This window comes from Copidosoma floridanum, unplaced genomic scaffold (assembly GCF_036245765.1).
Source record: "Copidosoma floridanum isolate Cflo_tuat_1 unplaced genomic scaffold, Cflo_Japanese_pri ptg000001l, whole genome shotgun sequence".
NCBI classification, from domain to species: domain Eukaryota; kingdom Metazoa; phylum Arthropoda; class Insecta; order Hymenoptera; family Encyrtidae; genus Copidosoma; species Copidosoma floridanum.
The window spans coordinates 3,826,728-3,838,599 of NW_028321878.1; the positions used below are offsets into that span (position 1 = coordinate 3,826,728).

Genomic DNA, 11,872 nt, shown 5'->3' on the forward strand with positions numbered 1-11,872 from the left:
TACTGTTTCGACGGGAGTGTAGCGCACAAAGAGAGAAACGCTCGGCCGAGCATAATTTGCTGAAATGACAAGAAACGGAAAAAATAAGCCGTAGCCCTGAAAGAAAAGGGGGGAAAAAAAAAACACAACGAGGAGGAGAAGCCGCTTTATGTGCACAGGTAGGTATATTATATATGTATACATACTCCCGTGCAGACGCTGTTGGGACTAACACGCGAAAAACGAGGAGAGAGAGAGAAAAGCTTGCGTTTTCCGTCTAGCGTGTACATGATGCCCATAAACGCAATAGAGAGCGCAACCCTTTTCTTTGGGCTCTCCGGTGTTTCTTCTTCTTTTCATACACGCTCGTATATAATATATGTCGACTTGTTTGAGCTCAACGATAGCCGCAAGCCCTATGCTGTACTTATGGGGTGTACCCATACGAAGCGCGACGAGGAGCCTCTGCGTGTACTTATCAGCTCTTCCCTACTCTATACTTGTACTCCGAGAATACCTGCGTGTATACACGTATTAACGAGAGAAAAGCAGAATAGGTTATTTTTACCCAACCCCCGACTAGTACTTTTTTTAAAGTTGAAAACTCGCGAGTGCGTGTGCACGTTAACGTGGTTCGGGTGGAGTGTATACGTATATATATACAAGGTGTATACGGTAAATGGCCCGGCTGCTATAACGAGTCGAGAAGCTTACAGAGCATATACCTACTACCCCCCCACACCGCCTACCCTTCAACCCTTGTTCGCTTTTAATGCAGCGTACTTGTGTGGGTCCATGCATTTGCACGAAGGGGCTGCTTGTTTCCTCATGTGCGTGTGTGTATAGGTATGGTCTATATGTTTACCCGTTATACATACACCTGATCCCTGGAAGTTTGCGTTTTCACAATTTTCGAGCCAACACGGAACTTTAGGTGTTTGCCTCGCTCGCAGGGGAGTAGATGGAGATACTCTGTTATACGAGGTCCTATCTTGTTGTTGCTGTTGTTGCCTGTCTCGGTTTAATATTTAATAAGAAAAATTTTAAAAAATAATAATAAAAAATTACAAATTGATGTTCAAGTAAGATTTAACGCATTAGTCAACAGGGTTGTGCTCTAGTATATACATACCTTTCAAAATAACAAAAATTATAACAAAGGCCTGTGCGATAGTGGTTATAAACTGGTACGGCTAATAGAGTTTGGCCTCTTAATTGTCAATTTGAAAAAGTGTAAATTGAGAAGAGATTGAAATTTTTTTTTTTTTTTCATGAATTTATGTTCCTGTTAGTTTCGTTCTAATTTGGTTCAACGTTTGATAACAATATTCGCTTGGGAAGAAATTGACGGGGTCAAAAAGGCCAATGTTTAACTTTACTCGTAAGTTCTAAAATGATCGAATGTTTCGGGTTTTACTAAGATCGATAAAAACAACGTTGTGGAAATAATGTCTCAACTCATGATTTTTCCGGGATTTCGTCATTTTTGTCCCAACACACTTTTCAATTAATATTGATAAAGTAACTCTGTCACATTTGAGTAGAAATGAAAAAAAAAAAAGAAAGTCAATCCGTTAAAACGTGATACCTGCCTTTTTCAACTCCCCACAAAAAGCTGATGCAAGCATATAAGCAAAAAGAAGCCGAAACGCTAGTAACGTAAAAAATAAGCCGCGAAAACGTCACCGCGTCGCATGTCAACGATCCGCGGTCGCACGCGCACGTACATAGGGCAAAATTACCTACAAGTATACATGTATATGTACATTGATACAACCGAGGGAGAAAAAAAAGTTTGTAATCCAGTACACCCGTGCAGTTACATATTAATATAAATATTATATACACACACATACATACAAAAACCCGCAGATGGACTTTGGCCATTGTGAACGTGCCGACGTATCAAATATCGTTTGGGGAAAAGATGAGTGTGGGATATATAGACGGTTAGCGCCCACCTTGATGTGTGTGTGTGTGTGTGCTGATGTGCCGATGAGGTTGCCGTATACAGAAAAGGAGACGTTTTGCCGGGGTATGTATATATATATACACATAAAGAGCCTGATGAAACGAGAGACTTTTCCGCGACACACTCGTGTACGTGGGGATTCTTGGATGTATATAAGCACAAAGGGGCAGATCTGGGAAAGCTACCGTGTACACGTATGGCACGAAGGGGGAAGAGGTTCCCGCCACGGGCTTCCTTTTGATTCCAGGAAAGGTACGGGGAGGGGGGGGGGTTTCTGCACTCGGTGATGGGGGATGTGGATGATTCATCATGTGCAGTGGACGAAATTTATTATTGCGGAAAAACTGGAGAGCGAGGGAGATGGTAATTTTTTTGGTAATCAATGACAACACATTTCGTAGTGTACATGTGCATTGAAACGATGAATTCTACATCGCAGTAACCATCAAGAGTGAGAAATTTTAAAAAAGTACCCTTTGGGTGGAAACAATTTCAAACCAATTATTTATTAGTGACGGAATTCATAAGAATACACTGCACCGAGCTCCGAAAAATGTAAAAATCTTGGTTCACCGATAACTGCAGGCACGTTTAAAAGTTCAACGGAAGTCTCGTTAACTGTGAGAAAGTTTTTTTCTTTCCTCCCATTAGTCTAAATCGATGGACTACACACATACATGTATAATACACCGTTCGCTGATAAAATAGTTGAGATGTTATTTACGGCGCAGATAACGGTTGGATATATTTGCTCCAGAGTCACTATCATTATACTATTGACATACAAGCGCTTTCAAGTTCTCGGCTAGATTGCGTAAAATTAAAAAAAAACTCTCGAAAAAAATAAAAGTAATGCGATAAAAAAAAAAACCTCAACAACCACGTACACGCATAAAATCATTAATTGTTAAGAACAACGGAAAACGAAGATATTTGTATAGAATATTGGCGCGAGTCGTCGCGCCTCCCCTCAAGGCATGTATATATAACATCAGCACTCCTGTACCAGTGACTCATCATCGCGTACACTCTCATCATGTACACACGAGCACGAAACAAAAACGCACCCTCTTCCGAAGAGGTATATATATGTATATAGGTATGGAAGTATCCCCTTTGGAATCAGCGCGCTCCTATTTTACCGTTCGTACAGCCTATACTTACATATACGTGCAAGTATTGCGTACACCACCAAAACAGCAAATTCACCCCCTCCCCTCTAGGCTAGATCAAACCCACCCCCCCCAAGCTCCAGGACGAATCTACCTTGCCTTTGCTCGTGTTTTTTTCTCGAATGACGAACGTATACGTGAAACGTATAATACACGAAAGAATCTCACCTGTAACTAATAATGGAGCAGTCGCGGAAATCCAGGGCTGACCGCACCACCAACCCCCCTCTCGACCGTGTATTCCACCGTCGGCAATATTTATACTATACCAGTAGCTGCCCCTTCGGAATGAAAAAAAAAAAACAACCACACATCCGTCACCTTCGCTTGATTCTTCTGTATCCTCACAACCAAGAAAACTCAAGCGTTTCTTTTACATACTCGTGTACCAACACACCGCGTGTTAAAAAGAAAAAACAACAACTGGATCCCGTCCATGCGAACATATATAAATAGAACACACAGCACAGCCGAAACCGAGAGGTATACCGTGTATAAATAATATACCTATAGGTACTGACGAATGTGACGCAAAGGAAAAGGAAGACCGTCACACACGCTCGAGGGCTCGCTCGCTCGTCGACTGGCAAGACAGATGTCACGGCAAGAGCTGATGGGGGCGAGCTTTTTCCAGATGCGGCGGCAGCGCCATTGACGGCGCGCGCATGGCACTAACGGAAGCACCAGTGTCTAAGTTTAGTCATTCGCGTACAATGCACCCCACCCCCTCGTAGCAGCTTCAACCCCCTTTGAACGCCGACCGATCGAGTTTCAAGCGTAAAGTGCAAGCACCCCCTCGGATATACTCTTATGCTTCAAGCTTGCGATGCGGATGGGCATAATCTTTTGTTTTGCTATTTCCTTATAAGAGCTTTTTACTTGTCCGATATCTATCTACGGTGTGTTTTGGAAGCTGTTTTTTGCAGGGCACTTTTTTTTCATTGGAACACTGGGAGCAGGTTTTGCGTCTTGGGGACTTGGGGCGGGAAATGAAAGCTTTACGGAAATCTCTCAAGCAATACATTATAAGAAATATTTTTAATATCTCATTGTAAAGAGAGTAAGACGTTGTTTTGTTAACAAATCAACGAAATATTTATTTACAGCGGTCGTCAGAAGTATACAATGAAATAAACAAAAAGAAAAAAAAAAAAACAACCTTTAGTCTCTCAGGCTTTCTTCTTTGATGACTAGTCTGGGGAACTTAACCACGTCTTCGATCCATTTTGCAACACCCAATAATCTCTCTTCGCACAGCTTTGGAGCCATTAACTGCAGGGACAGAGGCAGTCCTCTCCTTGACAGTTTTATTGGTATGCTGACAGCTGGTATGCCGGCCATGTTAGCTGGCTGAGTGCAAAAGTCTTGAACAGAGCACTGTGTCTGGTTGTCCTCGCTTATGAAATCACGGTAAGTCGGTGCGTCACTGAGCGTCGTTGGCGTTAGTAACAAATCTACCCCTGACTGCCAGACTTTTTCAAAATCTTGAGCTATCAGTGATCTAACTTTCATAGCGCGAACAAAGTAATCTTCGTAATTTTCTGCCAGTAGGAAATAATTGCCGGCAAGTATTCGACTGCGAACGACGTCGTTAAAGCCTTCACTCCTTGTTTTGGCATAGAGCTCTTCCACAGAAGTGTTCTCGTATGCTCTGTGGCCGTACTCTAGTCCGTCGTATCGTGCCATGTTGCTAGCAACTTCACATTGGTTTAAGACAGAGTAGCAAACAATGGAATACTCTGTGTGGGGCAAAGAAACTGGTAGTATTCTAGCTCCAGCCTCCTCCAGCAGTTGACTTACTTCAGCCCAGTTGGAGCTCATTTCTTCTGTTAAGGACGAACTTTTATATTCTTTGGGAACACCTATTCTGAGTCCACTAATATCCAATGGTGATGGAAGCTCAAATGGTGTAAAGGGTTTTTTCAGAGTCGTAGAATCGAGTGGATCCGGACCAGCAAGGGTATTGAGCATTATAACAGCATCGTCTACTGTTCTTGTAAGAATACCAGGAACATCCAACGAATTGACTAGAGGTATAAGACCATTTCTAGAGACCAATCCATACGTGGGTTTCAAACCAACTAGTCCACAGTAAGAGGCTGGATTACGAGTGGAACCACCAGAGTCCGAACCAAGGGCTGCAAAGCAAGAACCTGTAGAAACAGCAATTGCTGAACCACCACTACTGCCACCTAAAGAAAAAAAATATAAATTGATCGAATTATTCAATATATATTCAAAAGCTGCGAGCATAATCTGTCATATTGATATAGATTTACCAGCTATATTCCAGTTGTCAGTCTTGGATAGTGCTTCTGTGCAGTAAATTTCTGTGTTATGAAAATAATCATCAAAATCGTAGTTTTTCATGACTTCCGACCCCCAAAGATTTTTAGAAGGTCCAAAGTAAGAATCCACGGTACCAGAACCCATGGCAAATTGATCCAAGTTAGTTTTCCCAATGAGCACCGCACCAGACGCCTTTAGCTTTTTGTAAACAGTAGCATCATAGCCAGGCACAAAGTTAGCCAGCATCAAAGATGCACAGGTCGTCGGTTGATCAGCAACACAAAAATTATCCTTGACAGCAATGGGAACACCGTCGAGGCTGCCCAGAAGCCCATTTTTCCTCTGCCTCTCGTCAGATTCTAAGGCCTGTTGCTCGGCGAGCTTCGCGGTCACGGTCACGAAGGCGTTCAAAGGCTTTGTCACCAAAGTCACTTTCAATGCCGCTTTGGCCAGTTCGGAGGGTCGAATTTCTCCAGCTGCTATTTTCTGACCAACTGTCCTCATGGGCAACGTCAGGACGTTGTTCATTGTATGTTTATTTATTTATTATTTGACAAAAAACATAGCCCCACCAGCAAGAGTAGCTAACCTATCGGGTTTTATCGATAATCTTGAAACGCAATCTCGTCATATCACTCAGAATCAGACATATTAACCACTTCTATAAGTTGACTAAGAAATCTCAACAGTCCTGTGTATAATTCAACTAGTGAACAACTGAACTGAACAAAAACACCTGCTCTGGCATTGTTTACAAACAACAAAACGGAGCGCGGCTCCCGAGCTTTGGTTAACGGCCACGAGATGTCAGCAGGATGCAGTGCGATTGGAGAGGGTGAGAAAAACAGCTGTTCCGAAATAAAAATTGGCGTATGGAAACGATAAACGATCTCAGCATCAGCAGCGTCTCGGAGCAGTCGGAGTCGAAGCACTTTTTTAAGCAAAGCTGCACGACGACTACGACGACCTGTCAATACTCTGCCAGATACTAGCTTGGCAGTGGCACGCGGACTCTCCACGGTATCCTACGCTCCCCAAGTATACAAATATTTTTTCAAACATCATCGAGCGAGCAAACGTAAAGTGTAATTAAATTGCGAGGTGGAATGAAGTGATGTAAAATGTCCGAGGACGAATGCTAGGCTATTTCGAGGAGGAGGAAGACGGTGGTGGCGACGAGGACGACGAAGGTCGGGGTGGCGCGGCCGAGATGGTGGGCTCGTGGAGCACGACAAAGATCGAGCTTGTGACCGTGAGGAAGGCCGCGGCGAGTGGTAGAACCGCCTCGGCGAGCCTGGGCAGTGGTGCTGCTTCGGGTAAAGAGGAGTCTGTCAAATTCGTCGAGCAGTACGCCAAGAGCGTCGTCGACTTCAGCTCGCAGTATGGGAGCCCTAAGAGCCTCTGTTACACGGCTTACAACATCGTTGGTTCTCCGAGCAAGTTTCCCGATTACGGGGACTTTCCCGAGTCCTTTGTCATGGTAAGTTTTGGCTGTGATCTTTTTTACTTTTTCGAGACTTTGTTTGGCTTTTTCTGTGTTTGTCGCACATGACAATGTGCTTTGTGCCGAGGGTATAATTATAATTTTGCAGTTTTTGTCAATGTGTTTTCACAGGACATTTTCGAGTGTATTTTCTAAGCATATTTATATGTGATGTGTTTTAAACATTTGTATTTGTTGAGCGTTGTTGTCTTGCCATTTATATTCAAGTTTAATGGTACCTTTTTTTTTACAGAGAACTTATGGCAGATGGTGGGACGAAGCACCTTCAAAATCATTAGATTACATGCCTCAGAACAATGGTCCCATAGTTAGTCATGATTACATAGGCAAGTATTTCAACAGAGACTTTACTTTCTACATTTTGTACTGTTATTTAACACAGTATATAGTACATACAACACTAACTACTAATCGTTAACACGGGATTTAAATACCTTTGTACCATTTTCTTAATTACATCTTAGATAAAGGCTTTGTTGTTACAATTTTAAAATTTTTCATTAGTCATCGAAATATGTGAATTCGTTCCATCGTTACTTTGATTGAGTCTTATATCTGTTGAAGTAAAAAATCATTTTTAATTACAGTTTTAGAATATGACATTGAAGTTTACCCGCTAAGAATATCGATTTACGAGATTTACAACCCAGGCAGCGTCATAGCAATATGGGCTAAAGATGAGACTGGTCAATGGTTGAAACTGTGGAATGGTCCTCCACAAATAGTGCCACATAAGCCACGAATATTTTCGCCTCCCTTACAGAGGTGTAATTTTAAAACGTGTACATTAAGGCTTGAGTTCAATCATAGCTTGCTAGATTATTATACTCAATTGGATGCTGTACTGTTAATTGGAACGTCTCAACAGCTGATACCCAATGCAGGATTTCACGCGCGAAACTTAAGTAGTTTATTAAGGGAACTTGGAGAGGTGGATTACAGTAGCTCAGACTGTTATAACTTAACTCCTAATTATGCTAAAGTTAACGATGATTTAAAAACGCTAAAGAGCTTGTTGCATAAGAATTGTGTTCTGCATAAAAGTAAATATATTGATAAAGTTCCTATTGTCAAATTAAAGGCAAAACTAAGTTTCCACCGTCATTACATTCCACCGATCGAAGAAGCGTTTAATAGTTTACAAAAATTTTTACAAGAAGACTTTCCAAAACTCATCAGAGAAATCAATATCTCGTCATCCATAACGTTGTCAGAGTCGGAGTCGGAAGTAACGGAAGTAAATGTTAGTAAAGACACCAGCTATTCTTACTTTTCTTCTCTACCTGTAAGTATTAGTCAAAGTAAAAAAAAATCCATTTAAGTCAAATTATACCGTTAAAATATATTTATTCCGTATGATATTTAACAGGATGAAATCGTGGTAAAAATTTTTAAAAATTTAGACCTGAGGTCTTTATGCCGATGTAGCCAAGTCAATAGACAATTCAATACAATCGCTGTTGATGCTTCCTTGTATAAAAGGCTCAACTTCAAACCATACTGGCACCTTATAAACGCAACTGTTTTAGACAGTTTTATCACAAAATGTCAGTATCTTCAGCGGCTCGATGTATCTTGGTGCGGAAACATTCAACCAAAAGATTTCATCAACTTCTTGAAAGCCACTGGCAGCTCATTATCACATCTAAGGCTTAATTGTTGTAGCTTTGTTAATAATGATGTCATGCAGGAAATTTCTATTACGTGCACAAATTTAAAGGGTAAGTTGCCAGTTACAATATTCATTCTAATTATTTTTTATCACAATAATAATTCTATATTGATGATTTTAAATCATTACAGAATTAGGACTGAGGAGTTGTAATTTTATACACGACTTTGGTTTTGTATGTTTAAAAAACTTGAAAAACCTTGAAGTACTTGACTTGTACAAAACTAACATCAATAGCGAAACATTGTGCAAGATACTTCGTGAAAATACGCATCTTCGGCATTTAAATTTGGCATGCTGTGACGACTATCCTTTACTTATGGATGAGGTGGCTGAGGAGTTGGCCATTTCTTGTACGATATTGGAAAGCATAGACATGTGGAAGTCCCCGACTCTTACAGTTAGAGGTATTAGAGCCCTGTCAAACTGCAGTAATCTTAGAGAAATCGATTTTGGGTGGTGGTAAGTGGGAAAATTTTAATAATTTGATTGCATTTCATTGAAACAGGGTACTAAAAAAAAATTTTTTCTTGTAGCAGCGGAATTGGTGCACCAGGGGACTCCTTACGAGTACTTTTCAATTCGTGCAGAAATTTAGAAAAAGTATTTTTATCGGCGTTTCGTGGATTGACCGATCGCGACCTCGAACCGTTGCTCCTGTGTCGCAACTTGAAGCAATTAGATTTACTTGGAGCCAATTCGCTTAGTCCAGAAATATGTGCAAGTCTACTTAGCTGTCTACCACTACGTATGTTAGACTTGAGTTTTTGTGATGGAATAAGCGATGTTAAGATTCAAGAGTGGAGACAAAATTATCCTCACGTGTCGATAAAACGAAGCTCTCAAGTATGAAGGGCTGAACGGAGATTTAGATGTTAAATAATTTAGGATATTTTGAAGTCATCAGAGTTTTGGTGTTTAAAGTGTTAAGTATTGTAAAATTTAATTTAAAAAATGGTTGTAATAATTTGTGATGTGATTTTTCCTTTTTAAGTGTGAAAAAACATGTGAAAATCCGGTGGTTAAAGTATGATGTTTGTGTGATTTTACGATTGAATTGTACACTTAATTGTTAGTTTAATTTTGATAGACACCTTAGTTACTCGAGGCTATAATTAATTTTTTTCAAGAATCAAATAACGTGCTTTTCTCAAAGACTGCAGCTAGACTAAGGTGCAACTATTTTTGTATTATTTTAAGGAAACAAATGTCCCCAGTGTATTTATTATTTACAAACTTTCTGAGTCTTAGGAAGTAATAAGAAATTTTTTTACAAACTTTTTAACGTGTTTTGTAATAAACTAAAGTAACAAATATTTGTACACATAAAATGTAATTTTTTAAAAATTATAAAGTAAAGTCATGATAAATTATATAATACACGTATTTACATGAATGCTGTATAACATCACTCTCCACTAACAACCGTCATGCAGCTTTGCACAGGCATTATAACTTAAATTTAGCACAGTTAACTACATTGCCGCTACTCTTGCTTTTTCTAAATCTCTCTCTAATTTTCTTTCCATTGATTTAAGTCTAAATTCATAGAGTTTTCTCTTTGGTACATGTTCTACGGCTTTTTTCCAATTTTTGAATTGCGCATCCAACATGATGCCCATTACTTGATTGAGAGTCAAATTTTTGTTTGAACCTTCGCCAAAATGCAAATAACGATCTAAAGGTAATTTTGCTGTTCGAACGCCCAATTCTTTTGCCTTTGTCAATGAGACAGGTTGTTTGTAACTCTGAGATAAAAAAAAAATAAAAAAATTATGCTTAAGACTGTTTTTACAAGTCAATGAGTGAAAGTATGCAATTTACCTTATCAACAAAAGCTCCAATGATATAAATTGAATTACGATCATATTCCTGTAGTGTTTCATTACTGTGCCCTGTTAGGTAAACAACTGAATCTTTATTAAAAAGTTCAACAAACGACTTTGATGATACAGTCCAAGGAAAGTCATCATCAAATAAGCTTGGAATACATTTAACTAAACTTGTCATCAATGGACCATTTAAATCAACATTACACAAATAAACGTTGAATGGAAAGTCATGCACTCTGTTGATGGCATAAGATTCCATGATCTGTTTGGCACAGCTTCTGATTTCTTGAGGCCTCATGTATTGTTCATAGCTGAAATCAAAAACTATTTTATTACCCCACATGGTAGATTTAAGGCCATTCCATTTCCACAATTGATTCATCGTCACGTCAGAAATATGTCTAAAAAGAAAGTTTCTTCCAATACAGTACTCCATAACATCAGTCCTAACTCCGGCTTCTTTTCTCTCTTGCTTGTGTATCTTTAACAGCGCGTTCTTCTCTTCTTTCGTCTTTTTGCGATTTTCTTTTGTCCTTTCCAGTTTAAATAAAAACTCAAAGTATTTTCTGGGCAAAGAATGAAAAAAACAAATGACTCCACTTTTTGTTGAAATCTTAATTTACAGATAGATACTAACTTATGATAATTACCTCCTCTTTTTTCTAGATTTTGTGATGAGGATGTCCAACCAGTGCACAGGAGTCAATTCTGAGGGCACTTTTACACCATTCTGTTTCATAACTTCAAGTTCTAGTTGCACTACTTCCATAAACTTTTCAAGTTCAGGATTTTCTTGTATCATTGTATTAATTTTTCTTAGAGCATCCTCAGTGTAAAATTTTTTTTTCTCCTGAGAATCCTTGGGTATATACAATTTTTCTTCTGTTGCATGATGAGCAGATTTATGAAAACTTTTGCAAGGTAAACTTTTCTGCCCAGCTAGGATCAAAATTGGAGAAATGATCTTAAAATTTTTGTGCTCTCTCGATGTCGCTATAAAGTTAAAAAGACCCCGTATTGCAGGTAAACACATTTCCAGATGCAATGAAATTACGTCAACTTGGATAATTGCAGTATCTGGAAAAAAATAATATAATATAAAACATATTGCTCAATTAAAATTAAAAAAAAAAACATTGTTTTAATTGTGTAATTTATGTACCTATACTGTACTTATATACCGATTAATTAAACAATCGAGTACGTTGTTGACGTGATAACCTCGAATGCAAAGTTCAAGAAACGACGAGCTATAGAAAGTTTTCAGTCAGTTAATTAGTAGGTACCTAGTACTTTCCGAGACTGCACTGACTGCAGGAACATTTGCGGGAAATGAAAATGCAAAATTGACATATACAGGTATTCAAAAGCGTTCGAAAGACATGAGGATGAGGTCATGATGAGAACTGCACGCACTGCAGAGTGCAGAAGTGCAGTGTAAGTACCGACGAA

General features: G+C 39.3%; 4 protein-coding genes across 5 annotated transcripts in view; 1 reads left to right on the forward strand and 3 right to left on the reverse strand.

Annotated features, from left to right (window-relative positions):
* Liprin-gamma (liprin protein kazrin) overlaps positions 1-3,683 on the reverse strand; it is a 95,720-nt gene extending 92,037 nt beyond the window's left edge. Inside the window, exon 1 of the mRNA XM_089590536.1 lies at positions 3,292-3,683. The gene's annotated coding sequence lies outside the window, so the exon portion shown is untranslated. The remainder of the gene's footprint in view (positions 1-3,291) is intronic.
* Positions 3,684-4,277: 594 nt separating this feature from the next.
* GatA (glutamyl-tRNA(Gln) amidotransferase subunit A, mitochondrial) lies at positions 4,278-6,173 on the reverse strand. The gene is made up of 2 exons (XM_014357667.2): positions 5,403-6,173; positions 4,278-5,315 (listed from the first exon to the last, which is right to left on the reverse strand). Exons 1-2 carry the CDS (start codon positions 5,938-5,940, stop codon positions 4,285-4,287), a joined length of 1,569 nt encoding a protein of 522 aa, XP_014213153.2. The 5' UTR covers positions 5,941-6,173; the 3' UTR covers positions 4,278-4,284.
* Positions 6,174-6,289: 116 nt separating this feature from the next.
* Fbxl4 (F box and leucine-rich-repeat gene 4) lies at positions 6,290-10,082 on the forward strand. Its single transcript, XM_014357662.3, has 6 exons — positions 6,290-6,892; positions 7,149-7,242; positions 7,504-8,201; positions 8,286-8,637; positions 8,720-9,050; positions 9,125-10,082. The coding sequence occupies exons 1-6, from the start codon at positions 6,548-6,550 to the stop codon at positions 9,438-9,440; spliced, it is 2,136 nt and encodes a 711-aa protein (XP_014213148.2). The 5' UTR covers positions 6,290-6,547; the 3' UTR covers positions 9,441-10,082.
* Positions 9,883-11,855, reverse strand: LOC106642781 (mitochondrial ribonuclease P protein 1 homolog). Of its 2 annotated transcripts, none has more exons than XM_089591782.1 (4): positions 11,583-11,855; positions 11,071-11,497; positions 10,413-10,986; positions 9,883-10,306 (listed from the first exon to the last, which is right to left on the reverse strand). In XM_089591782.1, exons 2-4 carry the CDS (start codon positions 11,451-11,453, stop codon positions 10,064-10,066), a joined length of 1,200 nt encoding a protein of 399 aa, XP_089447908.1. In that variant the 5' UTR covers positions 11,454-11,497; positions 11,583-11,855; the 3' UTR covers positions 9,883-10,063. The 2 variants fall into 2 exon arrangements, with proteins under 2 accessions (XP_089447908.1, XP_089447906.1); XM_089591780.1 differs by having other exon boundaries at positions 9,883-10,336.
* Between the last annotated feature and the right edge of the window lie 17 nt (positions 11,856-11,872).